The sequence below is a fragment of the Oncorhynchus clarkii genome, chromosome 22, assembly GCF_045791955.1.
Source record: "Oncorhynchus clarkii lewisi isolate Uvic-CL-2024 chromosome 22, UVic_Ocla_1.0, whole genome shotgun sequence".
Lineage (NCBI taxonomy): Eukaryota > Metazoa > Chordata > Actinopteri > Salmoniformes > Salmonidae > Oncorhynchus > Oncorhynchus clarkii.
Genome location: NC_092168.1, coordinates 5,179,896 through 5,202,476, shown reverse-complemented (window position 1 = coordinate 5,202,476; position 22,581 = coordinate 5,179,896). Strand labels below are relative to the sequence as shown.

Below are 22,581 nucleotides of genomic sequence, written 5' to 3'. Positions count from 1 at the left end.
CTAAATGATTTCCCTCTAACTGCCCTGAATGCCTCTGCTGATCCGACAGCTATTGTATGCAGTAAACATGTGCTTTTGAACCAGAGTTATACTGTTACCACTGAGGCGGTGTGCCCTAGTAGGAATTCCACTGTGTGCAGCTCACCCTACACTTAACACAAATAACATTAGCATGTTTACTTCTGCTAAGCTTCCCAGTAAGGCAATGAAAACAATCAAGCATCCCAGAAAAGTGATAAATATAGCCCGCATTAACTTATTTGGGACAAGGGGGCAGTATTGAGTAGCTTGGATAAAAATGTGCCCAGGGTAAACTGCCTGCTACTCAGTCCTAAAAGCTTGAATATGCATATAATTAGTGGATTTGGATAGAAAACACTCTGAATTTTCTAAAACTGTTTGAATGATGTCTGTGAGTATAACAGAACTGCAGGCAAAAACCTGAGAAAAAAGCTTAATAAACAAGGTTCATGAAATCAATAATTCTCTAGTAACAGATGACATTCATATTATGGCTATCTCTGAAACTCACTTAGATAATACCTCTGATGATACAGTGGTAGCAATACATGGTTATATTCAGAACCACAAAGCTTAGAGACGATCTAATGTCAAATACTGTTGAAGTAATATGGCTACACGTTCATCTGCCTCACCTAAAGCCCATTCTTTTGGGAAGCTGCTATAGACCACCAAGTGCTAACAGTCAGTATCTGTATAACGTGTGAAATGCTTGATATTGTATGTGATATTAACAGAAAGGTAATTTTTTCTGGGTGATTTAAATATTGACTGGCTTTCATCAAGCCGTCCAATCAAGAAAAAGCTTCAAACTGTAACCAATGCCTGCAACTGTCACGTTCTGACCTTTATTTCCTTTGTTTTGTCGTTATTTAGTATGGTCAGGGCGTGAGTTGGGGTGGGCAGTCTATGTTTGTTTTTCTATGATTTTGGGATTTCTATGTTTCGGCCTAGTATGGTTCTCAATCAGAGGCAGGTGTCATTAGTTGTCTCAGATTGCGAATCATACTTAGGTAGCCTGAGTTCCACTGTTTGTTTGTGGGTGATTGTCTATGTTAGTTGCTTGTGTCAGCACAGTTCTTATGATAGCGTCACGGTCGTTATTTGTTTATTGTTTTTGTACAGTTTACTTCGTGTTTTTCGTCATCTATTAAATTATGCATTCACACCACGCTGCGCTATGGTCCGCTTCTTACGACGATCATGACATAATCACCCACCACAACAGGACCAAGCGGCGTGGTGACAGGCAGCGGCAGTAGGAGCAGCGCAAGGAGGACTGGACATGGGTGGACGCTTTGGACGGCAAGGCTTGCTACACATGGGAGGAGATCCTGGCGGTAAAGGATCGCCTCCCATGGGAACAGGTGGAGGCAGCTAGGAGAGCAGAGGCAGCCGGAGAGAGGAACCGGCGATACGAGGGAACACGGCTGGCATGGAAGCCCGAGAGTCAGCCCCAAAAATGTCTTTGGGGGGGCACACAGGAAGTGTGGCGAAGCCAGATAGGAGACCTGCGCCAACTTCCTGTGCTTACCGTAGGGCGAGAGAGACCGGGCAGGCACCGTGTTATGCTGTGGAGCGCATGGTGTCCCCAGTGCGGGTGCATAGCCCGGTGCGGTACATACCAGCTCCTCGCATCGGCCGGGCTAGAGTGGGCATCAAGCCAGGTGCCATGAAGCCGGCTCTACGCATCTGGTCTCCAGTGCGTCTCCTTGGGCCGGCGTGCATGGCACCAGCCTTACGCATGGTGTCCCCGGTTCGCCAGCACAGCCCAGTGCAGGCTATTCCACCTCGCCACACTGACAGGGCGACCAGGAGGATTCAACCAGGTAAGGTTGGGCAGGCTCGGTGCTCAAGAGTTCCAGTGCGCCTGCACGGTCCGGTCTATCCAGTACCACCTCCACGCACCAGCCCTCCGGTGGAAGCCCCCCGCACAAGGCTGTCTCTCCGTCTCATCCCTACAGAGCTCCTCACCCCAGCGCTGCCAGAGCTTCCGCCCCTCAGTCCAGAGGCGCCAGAGCCCCTCAGTCCGGTGCTGCCGGAGCCTCCCGCCTGTCCGGCGCTGCCAGAGCCTCCCGCCTGTCCGGCGCTGCCGGAGTCAGTCCGAGGTCGGCGGCGAGGGTCGCCGTGTTTAGGATGCCACGGAGGCGGACAATGAGGCGGAAAAAGACTGTGTTGAAGTGGGGTCCAAGTCCCGCGCCAGAGCCGCCACCGCGGACAGACGCCCACCCAGACCCTCCCCTCTAGGTTCAGGTTTTGCGGCCGGTGTCCGCACCTTTGGGGGGGGGGGGGGGGGGTACTGTCACGTTCTGACCTTTATTTCCTTTGTTTTGTTGTTATTTAGTATGGTCAGGGCGTGAGTTGGGGTGGGCAGTCTATGTTTGTTTTTCTATGATTTTGGGATTTCTATGTTTCGGCCTAGTATGGTTCTCAATCAGAGGCAGGTGTCATTAGTTGTCTCTGATTGAGAATCATACTTAGGTAGCCTGGGTTTCACTGTTTGTTTGTGGGTGATTGTCTATGTTAGCTGCTTGTATCAGCATAGTTCTTATGATAGCTTCACGGTCGTTATTTGTTTATTGTTTTTGTACAGTTTACTTCGTGTTTTTCGTCATCTATTAAATTATGCATTCACACCAAGCTGCGCTTTGGTCCGCTTCTTACGACGATCGTGACAGCAACCTGCTTCAGGCTCATTCGACTTATCAGCATAGTTACAAACAGCACAGGAATGAAATCATCAACATTTTCTTTGGTAGGGTAGGTCAGGGCGTGACTAGGGGTTCAGTCTAGTTTATATTTTCAATGTGGGGTTCTCATTGGTTTTTCTATGTTGGTGTTTTGGTATGATTCCCAATTAGAGGCAGCTGGCTATCATACTTAAGTAGCATTTTTTCCACCTCTTTGTATTGGTATATTGTTTTGAGTTAGTGCACGTAGCATCGCTGTTGTCACGGTTCGATGTTAGTTTATTGTTTATTTGTTTTTGTCTTTGTTCAGTTTCACTTTATCATAAACTCATGTGGAACTCAACATCCGCTGCGCCTTGGTCCGATATTCATTCCAGCGAACGTGACAGAATATCCCATCAAACCAGGACCAAGCAGCGTGTTCACCAGGTAAAGGATTTCTGGACATGGGAAGAAGTGATGGGGAGATGCAAAACCCTTCCGTGGCAACAGACAGAAGGAGATAATGGAGGACAGCGATGACGACAGGGTTCGCGGCTACAGAAAGCCCAAGGACAACCCCAATTTTTTTTTGGGGGGGGGGGGGGGGGGTTGGCACATGGAGCTGGTAACTGAGCAGAGGATGGAACCAGAGACTGTCAGGAAGGAAATGGCAAAGTTGGGAGAAAGTGAGATGAGATGTTGTGCAAGTGTGTTCAGCTCAACATCCGACCAGAGGATCCGGATAGCAGCCTGGTGCGCCTCTCCACTCCAGAAGTGTGTTAAATTTCCGTTACAATTAATGCCGGCTATACGCACCAGGTCTCCAGTATGCCTCCACAGCCCAGTACGTCCTGTGCCTGCTCCCCACACACGCCCTGAGGTGTGTGTCACCAGTCCGGTGCCACCTGTACCGGCCCCATGCATCAGGCCTCCAGTGCGCCTCCCAGTCCGGTACGTCCTGTGCCTGCTCCTCGCGCTCGCCCTGAGGTGCGTGTCACCAGCCCGGTACCACCAATGCCGGCTCCATGCACCAGGCTTCCTGGGACGATCCCCAGTCCAGAGCTTCCGGCGACAGTTCCCAGCCCAGAGCTTCCGGCAACAGTTCCCAGTCCAGAGCATCCGGCGACAGTTTAGCTCCAAGGCCAGAGTTGTTTTTCTGTGTTGGTGCCCAGTCCAGGCACAGCGTCCAGTCCCGCTCCATGCTGGTAGCCTTCCCCTGCGCCGATGTCCAGTCCAGGCACGGCGTCCAGTCCAGCTCCATGGCAGGAGCCCTCCTCTGTGTCGATGCCCAGTCCAGACACAGCATCCAGTCCCGCTCCATGGCAGGAGTCTTCTTCTGCACCTAGGTCCAGTCCAGGCACAGTGCTCAGCCTGGGTCCATGGTTGGATCAGTGGGATGAGCGGGTTCTTCGTCCCGCACCAGAGCCACCTCCAATGCTGGTGGAACCGTGGGAAGAGCGCGTACTTCGCACCACACCAGAGCTGCCACCGACACTAGACACTCCCCCTAACCCGCCCTTTTTGTTTCAGGTTTCGCGGTCGGAGTCAGCACCTTTGGGGGGGGGGGGTACTGTCACGTCCTGACCATAAAAAAAAGCTTTTATTTCTATGAGTAGGTCAGGGTGTGACTAGGGGTTTAGTCTAGTTTATATTTTATGTGGGGTTCTAGTTGTTTTTTTACATGTTGATGTTTTGGTATGATTCCCAATTAGAGGCAGCTGGCTATCGGTGTCTCTAATTGGGGATCATACTTAAGTCATACTGTGTGTTATGGGATATTTATATCAGCACTCTGATTACTATGAAAAGCAAGACGTGCCACTCTGTTCAGGGCCAGCTGCAGCTTAACTAGGTCTTTCCTTGCAGCACTCGACCACACAACTGAACAATAATCAAGATAAGACAAAACTAGAGCAGGAGGGATGAGGCAAAAGGAATAGCAAATAAGTGTGGCTGCATAACCAATTGGCAAATGTAATGCAAATTGGCAAATCATGTGATTAAACTGAATAAAAAGAAGAAACTATACTATGAAACTTTATTAATGATTTAAAGAATGATAGTAAAAAGCTTTGGAGCACATTAAATGAAATTTTGGTCAAAATGGTCAACTCAGCTCCATCATTCATTGAATCAGATGGCTCATTCATCACAAAACACAATGATAGTGGCTCATTCATCACAAAACCAATTACTTCAATTATTTTTTCATTGGCAAGATTAGCAAACTTAGGCATGACATGCCAGCAACAAACACTGAAACTACACATCCAAGTATAACTAATCAAATTATTAAAGACAAGCGTTATAATTTTAAATTCCGTAAAATGAGTCTGGAAAAGGTGAAAAAAAGATTGTGTCTATCAACAATGACAAGCCCCTGAGGTCCGATAACTTGGATGGAAAATTCCTGAGGATAATAGCGGATGATATTGCCTTTCCTATTTGCATAGCCTACTAGATAGTGTGTACAATCAGGCCTGGAGAGAAGAAAAAGTAATTCCCCTACCCAAGAATAGTAAAGCCCCCTTTACTGCCTGAGCCTGTTACCAACCCTTAGTAAACTTCTGAAAAAATACTGTTTGACCATATGCAATGCTATTTTACCGTACGCAAATTGACAACATAAATCAAATCAAATGAAATCAAATTGTATTTGTCACACACACATGGTTAGCAGATGTTAATGCGAGTGTAGCGAAATGCTTGTGCTTCTAGTTCCGACAATGCAGTAATAACCAACGAGTAATCTAGCTAACAATTCCAAAACTACTACCTTATACACACAAGTGTAAAGGGATAAAGAATATGTACATAAAGATATGTGAATGAGTGATGGTACAGAGCGGCATAGGCAAGATGCAGTAGATGGTATCGAGTACAGTATATACATATGAGATGAGTATGTAAACAAAGTGGCATAGTTTAAGGTGGCTAGTGATACATGTATTACATAAGGATGCAGTAGATGATATAGAGTACAGTATATACGTATACATATGAGATAAATAATGTAGGGTATGTAAACATTATATTAAGTAGCATTGTTTAATCTTAAGCCTACCCCCTCCTTTTTCGAACATTTTGTTAAAAATCGCGCAACTTTTCAGCGTCCTGCTACTCATGCCAGGAATATAGTATATGCATATGATTAGTATGTGTGGATAGAAAACACTCTGAAGTTTCTAAAACTGGTTAAATCACGGCTGTGACTATAACAGATCGTGTGTTTCATCGAAAAGCGCAAGAAAAACTGCTCACTGAAAGCTAAAAATAATATCCATGCGTCACTTTCATGGATTGTTAAAAGGGCACAAAATTAATTATGGACCTGCATGCAATTCCTACAGATTCCACACGATGTCGCCAGTGTGTTCATTATCCGGGGAGTTATTTGTTGGTAAAACCAACTAACTGGATTCCATTTCTTCCGGTCTCCGCCAGGATGTTTTGAAGTGCACATTTTCGGCCATTGATTTGAGGACGAGGAGCTATTGAATACACATCGCCCCGTGATCATTTTGATAGATTATAAACGTTTACTAATACCTAAAGTTGGATTACAAAAGTATTTCGAAGTGTTTTGTGAAAGTTTATCGTCGACTTTTATAATTTTAAAAAATGACGCTGCGTTTTAAAACGATGTTTTTTTCTGAGTTACACAGCTTCCATAGTTGGCTATTTTGGGTATATGTGGACCGATTTAATCGAAAAAAAGACCCAATAGTGATGTTTATGGGGCATATAGGAGTGCCAAGAAAGAAGCTCGTCAAAGGTAATGAATGTTTTATATTTTATTTCTAAGTTTTGTGTAGCGCCGGCTACGCTAAATATTTTGTTTACGTCGCCTTCAGGCATTTTGGGGTGTTGCATGCTATCAGATAATAGCTTCTCATGCTTTCGCCGAAAAGCATTTTAAAAATCTGACTGGTTGGCTAGATTCACAATGAGTGTAGCTTTAATTCTATACCCTGCATGTGTATTTTGATGAACGTTTGAGTTTTAACGAGTACATTTAGCATTTAGCGTAGCGCATTTGCATTTCCAGGTGCCTAGTTGAGACAACTGCGTCTCAAGTAGGAGCAAGAAGTTAAAGTGGCTAGTGATATATTTTACATCAATTCCCATCAATTCCCATTATTAAAGTGGCAAGAGTTGAGTCAGTGTGTTGGCAGCAGCCACTCAAAGTTAGTGGTGGCTGTTTAACAGTCTGATGGCCTTGGGATAGAAGCTGTTTTTCAGTCTCTCGGTCCCTGCTTTGATGCACCTGTTCTGACCTCACCTTCTGGATGATAGTGGGGTGAACAGGCAGTGGCTCAGTGGTTGTTGTCCTTGATGATCTTTATGGCCTTCCTGTGACATCGGGTGGTGTAGGTGTCCTGGAGGGCAGGTAGTTTGCCCCCGGTGATGCGTTGTGCAGACCTCACTACCCTCTGGAGAGCCTTACGGTTGTGGGCGGAGCAGTTGCCGTACCAGGCGGTGATACAGCCCGACAGGATGCTCTCGATTGTGCATCTGTAGAAGTTTGTGAGTGCTTTTGGTGACAAGCCAAATTTCTTCAGCCTCCTGAGGTTGAAGAGGCGCTGCTGCGCCTTCTTCACGATGCTGTCTGTGTGGGTGGACAAATTCAGTTTGTCTGTGATATGTACGCCGAGGAACTTAAAACTTACTACCCTCTCCACTACTGTTCCATCGATGTGGATAGGGGGGTGTTCCCTCAAGACCACAATCATCTCGTTAGTTTTGTTGACGTTGAGTGTGAGGTTATTTTCCTGACACCACACACCGAGGGCCCTCACCTCCTCCCTGTAGGCTGTCTCGTCGTTGTTGGTAATCAAGCCAACCACTGTTGTGTCGTCCGCAAACATGATGATTGAGTTGGAGGCGTGCGTGGCCACGCAGTCGTGGGTGAACAGGGAGTACAGGAGAGGGCTCAGAATGCACCCTTGTGGGGCCCCAGTGTTGAGGATCAGCGGGGTGGAGATGTTGTTACCTACCCTCACCACCTGGGGGCGGCCCGTCAGGAAGTCCAGTACCCAGTTGCACAGGGCGGGGTCGAGACCCAGGGTCTCGAGCTTGATGACGAGTTTGGAGGGTACTATGGTGTTAAATGCTGAGCTGTAGTCGATGAACAGCATTCTCACATAGGTATTCCTCTTGTCCAGATGGCTTAGGGCAGTGGGCAGTGTGGTTGAGATTGCATCGTCTGTGGACCTATTTGGGCGGTAAGCAAATTGGAGTGGGTCTAGGGTGTCAGGTAGGGTGGAGGTGATATGGTCCTTGACTAGTCTCTCAAAGCACTTCATCATGACGGAAGTGAGTGTACAGAACGCTTGTGGGTAAGGACATTCAACAAGCAGGGCACTTACACAAATTACTGGTGATTGGCTGAGAGAAACTGATGATAAAATGATTGTGGGAGCTGTTTTGTTAGAATTCAGTGGGCTTTTGATATTATCGATCATTGTCTTTCAGATAGAAAAACGTATGTTATGGCTTTACGCCGCCTGCTATATTGTGTGTAAAGAGTTACCTGTCTAACAGAAGACAGAGGGTGTTCTTTAATGGAAGCCTCTCCAACATGGTACAGGTAGAATTCCCCAGGGCAGCTGTCTAGGCCCCAAACTTTTTTCAATCTTTACTAATAACATGCCACTGGCTTTGAGTAAAGCCAGCATTGCTCTGCTTTTTTAACAACACTATCAACAAGACAGGTCCTGCAGGCCCTAGTTTGTCTCACCTGGACTACTGTTCACTCGGGTGGTCAGGTGCCACAAAGAGGGACCTCGGAAAATTACAATCGGCTAAAAACAAGGCAGCATGGAGATATTGACTTCATCATTACCCCACAACACATGCCAGGTCTCTTCACAATCCCCAAGTCAAGAACAGACTATGTGAGAAGCACAATAATACATAGAGCCATGGCTACAGGGAACTCTATTGCACATCAAGTAACTGATGCAAGCAGTAGAATCAGATAAAAAAAAGATTAAAATATACCTTATGGAATAGCAGGGAGTGTGATAAGACACGCACTCTACACACGTACACATGGATTTTGTATTGTAGATATGTTGTAGTAGAGTAGTGGCCTGAGGGCACAAACTTTGTGTTGTGAAAAGTGTTATGAAATGTAATATCATGTAATATTCTAAACTGTATATAACTGCCTTAATGTTTCTAGACCACGGGAAGAGTAGCCGGAGAGGATGGGTGACGTTTTACATGCTCTTAACCAACTGTGCTATTTTCTTAGTTTTTTGTTGTTGTTTGCAACTTATTTTTTAACTAATTATGTAAATTATGTGGCTGCTACTGTCTCTTATGACCAAAAATAACTTCTCGACATCAGAACAGCGATGACTCACCTCGAACTGGAAGAAGCTTTTTACTTTAATGAGTCTAACGAGAAGAATATACTGTTTTTCCGGGAACAGGCCCAAATCTTTGTCATTCGGGCTGCCTTCTGAGAATTTGTGCAAGTGAGTAAACTCCCACTGTCATCTGTTCTATTGGCCAACGTGCAATCATTGGAAAATCAAGATTATCCTGCCAACGGGACAACAAAAACTGTAATATCTTATGTTTCACCGAGTCGTGGCTGAACGACGAAATAGAGCTGGCGGGATTTTCCATGCACCGGCTGAACAGAGAAGCTGCGTCTGGTAAGACGAGGGATGGGTGTGTGTGTCTATTTGTCAATAACAGCTGGTGTGCGATGTTTAATATTAAAGAAGTCTCGAGGTATTGTTCACCTGAGGTTGAGTATTTTATGGTAAACTGTAGACCAAGCTGTCTACCAAGAGAGTTGTCAACTGTATTATTCGTAGCTGTCTATTTACCACCACAAATTGATGCTGGCACTAAGACTGCACTCAACCAGCTCTATAAGGCCAGGGACATTAATGCAGGCAAACTTAAATCCATTTTTCCTCATTTCTACCAGTATGCTTTTTGCTGCATTGCTGACGGCATTTCCGGTCACAACTTGCAGACTTGTTTATGTTTTGCTGTGCGTTTTGTGCATTTTGTTGGCAACCTTACTTTGCTACCTGACAACTTTAAGTTTTTTACTTTTTAATTACCGTTTCTATTTTTGGTTTTCCCTCAGTCAACTTTTTGTCATTCAACTTTTTCACTCCGGACGCTTTATCTGGACGTGGTTCGTCAGGACCTCCAACAGCCGAAGCTAAGTAGTAGAATTAACATGATGCCTTCTAATTGCAGTAGCTGTACTCATAATATACAGGAGAACGATCGCCTTACGGCGAAGATAGCTGTGTTGCAAGACCAGCTTCAGACGCAATCGTTAGGCAAGGGTAATTTCAGTGTAGGAAAGGATGAAACAGCGTCTGTGCCACCAGTAAGTACAGATAGTAACGTTAGTATAAATCCCCTCGCAGCCTGACAACTTTCTCATGGTTTCTGGAGGGAAATGCTGTAGGAATGCTCAACCGGTGTCGCTGATTCAACCGATAGAACATTTCAACCGGTTTTCCCCATTAAGCAGCGAGTCGGAGTCTGAGGCCGAGCCTTTTTTGTCTCTACTTCTCCCGTCACGGGGTCTGAGACGCTGAAGCTTCCCACCATTAGCTCTGACAAATTGAAAACCCTAGTCATTGGCGACTCCAATACTGCAGTATTAGACTTAAAACGAATCATCCAGCGATCATACACTGTTTACCAGGGGGCAGGGCTACCGACGTTAAGGCTAATCTGAAGACGGTGCTGGCTAAAGCTTAAACTGGCGAGTGTAGAGAGTATAGAGATATTGTTATCCACGTCGGCACCAACGATGTTAGGATGAAACAGTCAGAGGTCACCAAGTGCAACATAGCTTCAGCGTGTAAATCAGCTAGAAAGCTGTGTCGGCATCGAGTAATTGTCTCTGGCCCCCTCCCAGTTAGGGGGAGTGATGAGCTCTACAGCAGTCTCACAACTCAATCCCCCCCCCCCCAAAGATAGAATTTGTAGATAATTGGCCTTCTTTCTGGGACTCACCCACAAACAGGACCAAGCCTGGCCTGCTGAGGAGTGACGGACTCCATCATAGCTGGAGGGGTGCTCTCATCTTATCTTCCAACATAGACAGGGCTCTAACTCCTCTAGCTCCACAATGAAATATGGTGCAGTTAGCCAGCCTGCCAGCTTATTGGAGTCTGCCACTAGCACAGTCAGTGTAGTCAGCTCAGCTATCCCCATTGAGAACGTGTATGTGCCTCGACCTGGGTTGGGCAAAACTGAACATGGCGGTGTTCGCCTTAGCAATCTCATTAGGATAAAGACCTCCTCCATTCCTGTCATTATTGAAAGAGATCGTGATACCTTACATCTTAAAATAGGGCTACGTAATGTTTGATCCCTTACTTCAAAGGCAATTATAGTCAATGAACTAATCACTGATCATAATCTTGATGTGATTGGCCTGACTGAAACATGGCTTAAGCCTGATGAATTTACTGTGTTAAATGAAACCTCACCTCCTGGTTACACTAGTGACCATATCCCCCATGCATCCCGCAAATGCGGAGGTGTTGCTAACATTAACGATAGCAAATTTCAATTAAAAAAAAATAAAAAAATGTTTTCGTCTTTTGAGCTTCTAGTCATGAAATCTATGCAGCCTACTCAATCACTCTTTATAGCTACTGTTTACAGGCCTCCTGGGCCATATACAGCATTCCTCATTGCGTTCCCTGAATTCCTATCGGACCTTGTAGTCATAGCAGATAACATTCTAATTTTTGGTGACTTTAATATTCACATGGAAAAGTCCACAGACCCACTCCAAAAGTTTTTCGGAACCATCAACGGCTCAGTGGGTTTTGTCCAACATGTCTCTGGACCTACTCACTGTCACAGTCATACTCTGGACCTAGTTTTGTCCCATGGAATAAATGTTGTGGATCTTAATGTTTTTCCTCATACTCCTGGACTATCGGACCACCATTTTATTACATTTGTAATTGCAACAAATAATCTGCTCAGACCCCAACCAAGGAGCATCAAAAGTCACCCTATAAATTCACAGACAACACAAAGATTCCTTGATGCCCTTCCAGACTGCCTACCCAAGGATGTCAGAGGGCAAAAATCAGTTTACCACCTAACTGAGGAACTCATTTTAACTAGTTTGGCGCCACACCAAACTGGAAGTCTTCCGACTAGCTTGGAAAGACAGTACCGTGCAGTATCGAAGATCCCTTACTGCTGCTCGATCATCCTATTTTTCCAACTTAATTGAGGAAAATAAGAACAATCCGAAATGTATTTTTGATACTGTCGCAAAACTAACTAAAAAGCAGCCTTCTCCAAGTGAGGATGGCTTTCACTTCAGCAGTAATAAATTCATTAACTTCTTTGAGGAAAAGATCATGATTATTAGAAAGCAAATTACGGACTCCTCTTTAAATCTGCGTATTCCTTCAAAGCTCAGTTGGCCTGAGTCTGCACAACTCTGCCAGGACCTAGGATCAAGAGAGACACTCAAGTGTTTTAGTACTATATCTCTTGACACAATGATGAAAATAATCCTGGCCTCTAAACCTTCAAGCTGCATACTGGACCCTATTCCAAGTAAACTACTGAAAGAGCTGCTTCCTGTGCTTGGCCCTCCTATGTTGAACATAATAAACGGCTCTCTATCCACCAGATGTGTACCAAACTCACTACAAGTGGCAGTAATAAATCCTCTCTTGAAAAAGCCAAACCTTGACCCAGAAAATATAAAAAACTATCGGCCTACATCGAATCTTCCATTCCTCTCAAACATTTTAGAAAAGGCTGTTGCACAGCAACTCACTGCCTTCCTGGAGACAAACAATGTATACGAAGTGCTTCAGTCTGGTTTTAGACCCCATCATAGCACTGAGACTACACTTGTGAAGGTGGTAAATAACCGTTTAATGGCATCAGACCGCATTTGTCCTCGTGCTCCTAGACCTTAGTGCTGCTTTTGATACCATCAATCTCCACATTCTTTTGTAGAGATTGGAAACCCAAATTGGTCTACACGGACAAGTTCTGGCGTGGTTTAGATATTATCTGTCGGAAAGATATCAGTTTGTCTCTGTGAATGGTTTGTCCTTTCACAAATCAACTGTAAATTTCGGTGGTCCTCAAGGTTCCATTTTAGGACCACTATTTTTTTCACTATATATTTTACCTCTTGGGGATGTCATTCGAAAACATAATGTTAACTTTCACTGCTATGCGGATGACACACAGCTGTACATTTCAATGAAACATGGTGAAGCCCCAAAATTGCTCTGGCTAGAAGTCTGTGTTTCAGACATAAGGAAGTGAATGGCTCCAAATGTTATACTTTTAAACTCGGACAAAACAGAGATGCTTGTTCTAGGTTCCAAGAAACAAAGAGATCTTCTGTTGAATCTGACAATTAATCTTAATGGTTGTACAGTCGTCTCAAATAAAACTGTGAAGGACCTCGGCGTTACTCTGGACCCTGATCTCTCTTTTGACGAACATATCAAGACAAGGACAGCTTTTTTCCAGTTACGTAACATTGCAAAAATCAGAAACTTTCTGTCCAAAACTGATGCTTTTCTGCATTCATCCATGCTTTTGTTACTTCTAGGTTAGACTACTGCAATGCTAGAATCCTTACTAGAACCAAGTTATTTATCATATTACTCCAGTGCTAGCCTCCCTTCACTGGCTTCCTGTCAAGGCAAGGACTGATTTCAAGGTTTTACTGCTAACCTACAAAGCATTTCATGGGCTTGCTCCTACCTTTCTCTCTGATTTGGTCTTGCCACACATACCTACACGTACGCTACGGTCACAAGACGCAGGCCTCCTAATTGTCCCTAGAATTTCTAAGCAAACAGCTGGAGGCAGGGCTTTCTCCTATAGAGCTCCATTTTTATGGAATGGTCTGCCTACCCATGTGAGAGACGCAAACTCGGTCTCAATTTTTAAGACTTTACTGAAGACTCATCTCTTCAATGGGTCCTATGATTGAGTGTAGTCTGGCCCAGAAGTGTGAAGGTGAATGGAAAGGCTCTGGAGCAATGAACCGCCCTTGGTGTCTCTGCCTGGCCAGTTCCCCTCTTTCCACTGGGATTCTCTGCCTCTAACCCTATTACAGGGGCTGAGTTACTGGCTTACTGGTGCTCTTTCATGCCGTCCCTAGGAGGGGTGAGTCACTTGAGTGGGTTGAGTCACTGATGTGATCTTCCTGTCTGGGTTGGCGCCCCCCCTTCGGTTGTGCCGTGGCGGAGATCTTTGTGGGCTATACTCGGCCTTGTCTCAGGGTGGTAAGTTGGTGGTTGAAGATATCCCTCTAGTGGTGTGGGGGCTGTGCTTTGGCAAAGTGGGTGGAGTTATATCCTTCCTGTTTGGCCCTGTCCGGGGGTATTATCGGATGGGGCCACAGTGTCTCCTGACCCCTCCTGTCTCAGCCTCCAGTATTTATGCTGCAGTAGTTTATGTGTCGGGGGCGATTGTCAGTTTGTTATATCTGGAGTACTTCTCCTGACTTATGTCCTGTGTGAATTTAAGTATGCTCTCTCTAATTCTCTCTTTCTCTCTTTCTTTCTCTCTCCCTCTCGGAGGACCTGAGCCCTAGGACCATGCCTCAGGACTACCTGGCATGATGACTCCTTGCTGTCCCCAGTCCACCTGGGCGTGCTGCTGCTAAAGTTTCAACTGTTCTGCCTGCGGCTATGGAATCCTGATCTGATCTGTGCTACCTGTCCCAGACCTATAATTTGACCATGCTGGTCATTTATGAACATTTGAACATCTTGGCCATGTTCTGTTATAATCTCCACCCGGCACAGCCAGAACAGGACTGGCCACCCCTCATAGCCTGGTTCCTCTCAAGGTTTCTTTCTAGGTTTTGGCCTTTCTTAGGAGTTTTTCCTAGCCAACGTGCTTCAACACCTGCATTGCTTGCTGTTTGGGGTTTTAGGCTGGGTTTCTGTACAGCACTTTGAGATATCAGCTGATGTACAAAGGGCTATATAAATACATTTGATTTGATTTGATTTATCAAATGTGCAACCAGAGGGAAAATAACTCTCGACCTCCTTTTCTCCACAAACAGAGATGCATACAAAGCTCTCCCCCGCCCTCCATTTGGCAAATCTGACCATAATTATATCCTCCTGATTCCTGCATACAAGCAAAATCTAAAGTAGGAAGTACCAGTGACTCGCTCTATACGGAAGTGGTCAGATCAAATAAAATAAAATTGTATTAATCACATGCGCCGAAAACAACAGGTTACAGTGAAATGCCCCTAACCGACAGTGCATTTAAAAAAATATGAAGAAGAATATGAGATAAAAGTAAATAATTAACGAGGAGCAGTAAAAAAAAGAATATATACAGTGGGGTGTAGGTACAGAGTCAATGTGTGGGTGCACCGGATTGTTGAGGTAGTATGTGCATGTAAGTAGAGTTAATTAAAGTGACTATGCATAGATGACAACAGATAGTGGCAGTGATGTGGAGAGGGGAGGGCAATGTGAATAGTCTGGGTAGCCATTTGACTAGATGTTCAGGAGTCTTATGGCTTGGGGGTAGAAGCTGTTTAGAAGCCTCTTGGACTTAGACTTGGTTATCCGGCACCGCTTGTCGTGTGGTAGCAGAGATAACAGTATATGACTAGGGTGGCTGGAGTCTTTGACAATTTTTAGGGCCTTCCTCTGACACCACCTGGTATAGAGGTCCTGGATGGCAGGAAGCCTGGCCCCAGTGATATACTGGGCCATTCGTACTACCCTCTTTTCAGTCTCCTGAGAAGGAATATGTTTTGTCGTGCCCACTTCTCAACTGTCATGGTGTGCTTGGACCATGTTGGCTTGTTGGTGATGTGAACACCAAGGAACTTGAAGCCTTCCAACTGCTCCACTGTAGCCCCGTTGATGAGAATGGGGGCATGCTTGGTCCTCTTTTTCCTGTAGTCCACAATCATATCCTTTGTCTTGATCACGTTGAGGGAGAGGTTGTTGTCCTGGCACCACATGGCCAGGTCTATGACTTCTTCCATATAGGCTGTCTCGTTGTTGTCGGTGATCAGGCCTACCACTGTTAAGTCATCAGCAAATTTAATGATGGTGCTGGAGTCGTGCCTGGCCATGCAGTCATGAGTGAACAGGGAGTATAGGAGGGGGCTGAGCATGCACCCTTGTGGGGCACCTGTGTTGAGGATTGGCGTGGCGGTTGTGTTGTTACCTACCCTTACCACCTGGGGCGGCGCGTCAGGAAGTCAGTTGCAGAGGGAGGTGTTTAGTCCCAGGGTCCAAAGCTTATTGATGAGTTTTGAGGGCACTATGGTGTTGAACGCTGAGCTGTAGTCAATGAACAGCATTCTCACATGCTTTCAGGTGCTCTTTTTTTCCCGGTTGGAAAGGGCAGTGTGGAGTGCAATAGAGACTGCATCATCTGTGGATCTGTTGGGGCGGTGTGCAAACTGGAATTGGTCTAGGGTTTCTGGGATGATGGTGTTGATGTGAGCCATGACCAGCCATTCAAAGCACTTCATGGCTGCAGACGTGAGTGCTACGGGTCGGTAGTCATTTAGGCCCGTTACCTTAGTGTTCTTGGGCACAGACACTATGGTGGTCTGCTTGAAACATGTTGGTATTACAGACTCAGTCAGGGAGAGGTTGAAAATGTCAGTGAAGACACTTGCTAGTTTGTCAGCGCATGCTCGCAGTACACATCCTGGTAATGCGTCTGGCCCTGCGGCTAGAATGTTGACCTGTTTAAAGTTCTTACTCACATCGGCTGCGAGGAGTATGATCACACAGTCTTACGGTGTTAGCATGTTTCAGTGTTTCAGCATGTTTCAGTGTTATTTGCCTCGAAACCAGCATGGAAGTAGTTTAGCTTGTCGGTAGGCTCGTGTCACTGGGCAGCTCCTGGCTGTGCTTCCTTTTGTAGTCTGTAATGGTTTGCAGGCTCTGCCACATCCGACGAGCGTCAGTGCAGGTGTTCGACTCGATCTTAGTCCTGTATTGATGCTTTGCCTGTTTGATGGTTCGTCGGAGGGCATAGCGGTATTTCTTATAAGCTTCCGGGTTAGAGTCCCGCTCCTTGAAAGCGGCAGCTCTAGCCTTTAGCTCAGTGCGGATGCTGCCTGTAATCCATGGTTTCTGGTTGGGGTATGTACGTACGGTCACTGTGGGGAGAACGTCATCGATGCAGCTATTGATGAAGCCAATGACAGATGTGGTGTACTCCTCAATGCCTCATTGCCATTGGAGGAATCCCGGAACATGTTCCAGTCTGTGCTAGCAAAACAGTCCTGTAGCTTAGCATCTTCATCATCTGACCACTTTTTTAATGTTTAAAGTGTCTGGTGTTTCCTGCTTTAATTTTACTGTTTAAGTTTTTGCTTGTAAGCAGGAATCAGGAGGATAGAATTATGGTCAGATTTGCCAAATGGAGTGCGAGGGAGAGCTTTGTATGTATCTAACGCTCTCGGTAGCCGATGTGAGCAAGACCTTTAAACAGGTCACTATTCACAAAGCCGTGGGGTCAGACGGATTACCAGGATGTGTTCTCAAAGCATGCGCCGACCAACTGACAACTGTCTTCACTGGCATTTTCAACCTCTCCGAGTCTGTAATACCGACATGTTTCAAGCAGACCACCATAGTCCCTGTTCCCAAGGAAGCGAATATAACCTGCCTAAATGATTACCGTCCCGTAGCTATCACGTCTGTAGCCATGAAGTGCTTTGAAACGCTGGTCATGGCTCACATAAACAGAATCCTCCCGGATACCGTAGACCCGCTCCAATTTGCATAATGCCCCAACAGATCCACAGATGATGCAACCTCAATCGCACTCCACACTACCCTTTCCTACCTGGACAAAAGGAACACCTATGTGAGAATGCTGTTCTTTGACTACAGCTCAGCGTTCAACACCATAGTGCCCACGAAGCTCCTCACTAAGCTAAGGACCCTGGGACAGAACACCTCCCTCTACAACTGGATCCTGGACTTTCTGACGGGCCACCCCCATGTGGTAAGGATAGGCAACAAAATGTCTGCAGGATCCAGACATTGATCCTCAACACTGGGGCCGCTCAGGGGTTTGTACTCTAATGTTTGGGGGTTTGTACTCTAGCTAATGTGGATCCTTAATAAATACAAATACAAGCACACAGAACAGGACTAGCGAGTGTTGAAGCGCATAGCACATAACAATCACCTGTACTCGATTGCAACACTCACTACCGAGTTCCAAACTTCTCTGGAAACAATGGCAGCACAAGAACTGTTTGACGGGAGCTTCATGAAATGGGTTTCCATGACCGAGAAGCGGAACACAGACCTAATATCACAATGTGCAATGCCAAGACTTTGGCTGGTGTGGTGTAAAGCTTGCCGCCATTGGACTCAGGAGCAGTGGAAACTCATTCTCTGGAGTGATGAATCATGCTTCTTCATCTGGTAGTCCAACGGACGAATTTGGGTTTGGTGGATTCCGGGAGAACGCTACCTGCCGCAATGCATGGTACCAACTGTAAAGTTTGGTGTAGGAGGAAAAATAGTCGGGAGCTGTTTTTCATGGTTCGGGCTTGGCCCTTCAGTTCTATGGCAGAGACATTGTAATGCCACAGCATACAATGACATTCTAAACGATTCTGTGCTTCCAACTTTATGGCAACAGCTTGGGGAAGGCCTTTTCCTGTTTCAGCCCTCGTGCACAAAGTGAGGTCTGTACAGAAATGGTTTGTCAAGATCGGTGTGGAAGAACTTGACTGGCCTCCAAAGAGCCCTGATCTGAACCCCATGAAATACGTTTGCCATGAATTGGAACACCGAGCCAGGTCTAATCACCCAACATCAGTGCCAGACCTCACTAATGCTCTGGTGGCTGAATGGAAGCAAGATTGCAGCAATGTTTCAACATTTTCAACATCTAGTCGAAAGCCTTCCCAGAAGTGTTGTAGCATATATTCAAATTTGTATCCCCATGCCCACACAGTCTGACTGAGCATTTCAGTGGCTAAAGGAGGCCCAGGGAAATAAATTATAACAAGTTATAAAAATAAATAATAATAAGTGAACAAAGTGATGATTTAAACATTTCAATTAAGAAGACAGCATAGGGGCTTTAAACAAAATATTTTTCTCAGAGCAATTGTATTAGTATAAAATAAAAAAAACATTCCTGTTATTTGAGCATACAATATAGCTCAGTATTGTATTATTTATTTTATACAGTCTTTTTTGCTCATCTCTATCAAGGGTGGCAATAAATTTGGATCCCACTCAATGGGATCTCTATTATGTTGGATCTCACCCCAAGGGCACGACTCTCATGTTAAAAAAATGCTATTTATGCCATGCTCTCTCCTTCCCTGTTCCCCAACACAGGTTTGGATTCCAGCCCCCCGGCCAGTACTCATGAACTCACAATTCCAAATGATGTGAGTAAAGGACAACAGTAGGATAAACAACTAATGAACCGGTATCAGGGTCAACTCATTTTAACTCTTCCCCACAAGATAACTTTTACTGTGAAGACAAATATTAGTTAACACAGACATACACAGACTTAAAAATGCTGCCTTGTAACACCATCAACTTTCAATGACATGAAAAATACCTCATGAAAAATGAAACATTTCTCAAATTACTTTAAATTAATTAATTGTAGTTACTGGGTTTCAATGGAACTGACCCTGCAATGAGCCAATGATGTCACTGCTTTCACGATTGAGCTTTTTAAAGCACAAATCAATGAAAGCCAGCCCAAGGCTTCTGTTCCAGGTTTCCCTGTTAAGAACCGCTGCCATTTCTTCCCAGCTAATAGGCTGCATAATCGGGCGCCAGGGAACCAAAATCAACGAGATCCGCCAGATGTCTGGGGCGCAGATCAAAATCGCTAATGCCATGGAGGGCTCGTCAGAGCGCCAGATCACTATCACAGGAACCCCCGCCAACATCAGCCTTGCCCAGTACCTCATCAATGCAAGGTAACCTCTTACCCACCGCCAACATCAGAGCGCCTACACTAATAATGCTAATGCAAGTAGTATGCATTGTTAGCATGAGGCCGAATCAGTGACCTCCAGTACATTTCCGTGGGAAATGGTTGTCTGTGGAGGAGTCCCTTTGTGCAAAGAAGCCTTCTGTCAAATGCCTCCACGGCTATTTCTGGCATCAATATGAGTCATAACGTGTGATGGCAGTTAGGTGGCAACAGACCTAACCCAATGACATGTTTTATTGAGATTAGTCAGTAATTGATTACATTTTGAAAATGTTGTGTCATTATTGACGAGGATTATATAAATATTATGATTGATCTTTCATGGCAGGCTGCTTTAGGTTAAGTGTCACTGCTCTGGCTTTTGACTGAGCACAGTAGAAAACACATTCACCTCAACACAGGTAACATGTAACACATAACCTAGTGGTTAGGGCATTGGGCCAGTAACCGAAAGGTTACTGGATCGAATCCCTGAGCTGACAAAGTAAAAATATGTAGTTCTGCCCCTGAGCAAGCCAGTTAACCCACTGTTTCCTGGGCGCTGTGGATGTTGATTATGGCAGCCCCCTGCACCTCTCTGATTCAGAGGAGTTAAATGCAGAAGACACATTTCAGTTGAAGGCATTCAGCTGTACAACTGACTAGGTTTCCTTTTCTGTATCAAGCTCTTTATTTATTGATAAATCAAGTAGGCTATTACAGAGGATTCAGCCGGGTGCGTCCCAAATGGCAGTCTACTTCCTATATATTTAGGGAATAGGGTGCCATTTGGGACCGAGACTTTGTCCTAGCACAAAGTCCATTAACCTTTTAAATAGAAGGGAATCTGACCCTGGTGGTTGTTGGTAGCATCTACTCCTGTATTTGCCAGAGGCAGTATAGCCAGGAGCTGAGCAGTGTATTATACAATATTGGAGATCAAATTTGTATTTTAAAGTTCCCTTATGCTCTCACCTCTCTCCTTCTTCTCACTGTCCTCTAAAACCACTCTTTCATTATCACAAAACAACATTAAAGCTTTTTCCCATAAAGTTTCAGAAATGTTCATATAACTTATCTTCAAAGTTGGGTCATGGTCATGAGAGCACGGAGAACAAAGGCCAGGTAGTCTGTCCCTGTTTTAGTCAGTTTTCTTCCCTTAGCACCTAATGAACACAACTTTGAAATGAGCCAGTGTCAGGGGTACAGTCCCAATCCATATGCTTCAATCTTTACTGATACACACAATTTACAACATGGGGGCTTTGTTTTATGTGACTTCTTTCTTTTAGGGTTTGGTTTGCAGAGAAGCGGTTGGAAAGAGACTAATGGCTATTGCTTTCCCACAATTCCACTGACAGGTTCAGGGACGTGGCTGCCATGTGGAATGACCCGTCATCCATGACAACATCCTGAGGCCCAAATCTGGTTCCACTATCAAGAAGCTAACAGCAGCAACTGTCTCCCCAATAACCCCATGTATACTCCCACAGAACTTAATGGCTACCTGATTCCTTTAGCACTTGACACTTAATTAAGCTTTAGCAGCTTTGAATAGGCTAAAGAGGCTATTTGTAAAGCAAAGTGAAAAAATTTGACTTGAATTCTGTTCATGTAATGTAAAGAGTTACGTATAGTGTTTCAGCATGCCGAATGCTTAGGATAATTGTTACATTATTTTTCTGTAGTTAATTGTCAGGCAATTAAAAATGGATAAAAATTGGAAAACAAAAAAATATTGCTATTCAGATTGCTACTGAGCAATGCTATTGGCCATGAGTCTTGAGTGATGTGATGCGTTTGTGAAGAGATATTGTTGCGTCAAATTTGGAATGAAAAGGAAGTACTTTTTATGTAAATAGTAAGGAGGTTTTGGAGGTTCTCCTTTTTGCAGGGAGACTTCAATTAATTGAGTCAACAACTTCCATTGTGATAGAGGACTACGTTTGAACACACTATTTGTAGTTCAAGAGATTTAGGTGCAGGTTTTTCAATTAGGGAAAATCCAGAATTAGATTGGATTGGTTTTTATCAAAGTGCATCATAAAATCCATATGCATGACCAATATACAATAGTAAATGTAACATGGAAACCTAATAGCCGAAATGCTGCAGTTTCACTGTTGTGTGAAAGTGTCCAATCTCAGAATAGTTTTTTTTCTCACTTTTTCCTTCACCCTTCCCTTCTCCCCTCTTCCTTAACTATTCTAGGCTGACGTCTGAGGTCACTGGAATGTGAACACTAATTTCTACCCATCATTCTTCACTGCATCACACGACCCATGTGCCAATGGCATTGCACGTTTATTTTTGTTCTCTGTATTTATGTGTCCTGCGCCTTTAAGTGATCCTAACTAATTTATTATATGTAAAGTAAACATGATACCCACACTGTTAACATGATTCTCCTCACCTGCCCTCAACCGACTATTCAAAGGACACTTTATTTTTTGGCATTATCATGTGCTTTACTGTAAATTCAGTTTATTTAATAATTTTAAAACACAGCTATCGTGTTTTATGCGTGCTCATGATATATGCAGGGTTCGAGAGAGACTAAACATCCCAGAATTGTCCCGAAGTGCAATTTCAAACTCCCCAAAAAGAAAATAAACTGTCCCAAATTAAAACACGTGTTTGTTTTTAATGTTTTGATTTGCTAACATGGGTCTAGGACCAAGGTAATTCACAATGCTTTAATAGTAGGCTAATAAGTGTACTATTGAAATAGGCTAGGACAGTGAACTGAGCCAAGAATTCACATCAGAGTATTTGCCTCTAAAAATGCATACATTGGAATAATATCTGAATATATTTTGCATAAATAATTACATGGCAAAGTTTTGGGTGATATGTGCACAGTAAATCTTGCTGAGGCAAACTACAATTTTTATTTAGATGCATGTCAGCAAACCCACTACAC

General features: G+C 44.6%; 1 protein-coding gene across 5 annotated transcripts in view; it reads left to right on the top strand.

Annotated features, from left to right (window-relative positions):
- LOC139380224 (poly(rC)-binding protein 3) overlaps nt 1-22,288 on the top strand; it is a 167,972-nt gene extending 145,684 nt beyond the window's left edge. For 4 of the 5 annotated variants that reach the window (XM_071122756.1, XM_071122754.1, XM_071122757.1 and 1 more), the window contains 3 exons: nt 19,061-19,113; nt 19,493-19,662; nt 21,020-22,288. In XM_071122756.1, the coding sequence (XP_070978857.1) occupies nt 19,061-19,113; nt 19,493-19,662; nt 21,020-21,074 (278 nt within the window). In that variant the 3' untranslated portion in view covers nt 21,075-22,288. The remainder of the gene's footprint in view (nt 1-19,060; nt 19,114-19,492; nt 19,663-21,019) is intronic. The other variant, XM_071122759.1, reaches the window with a different exon arrangement.
- The last annotated feature ends 293 nt before the right edge of the window (nt 22,289-22,581 follow it).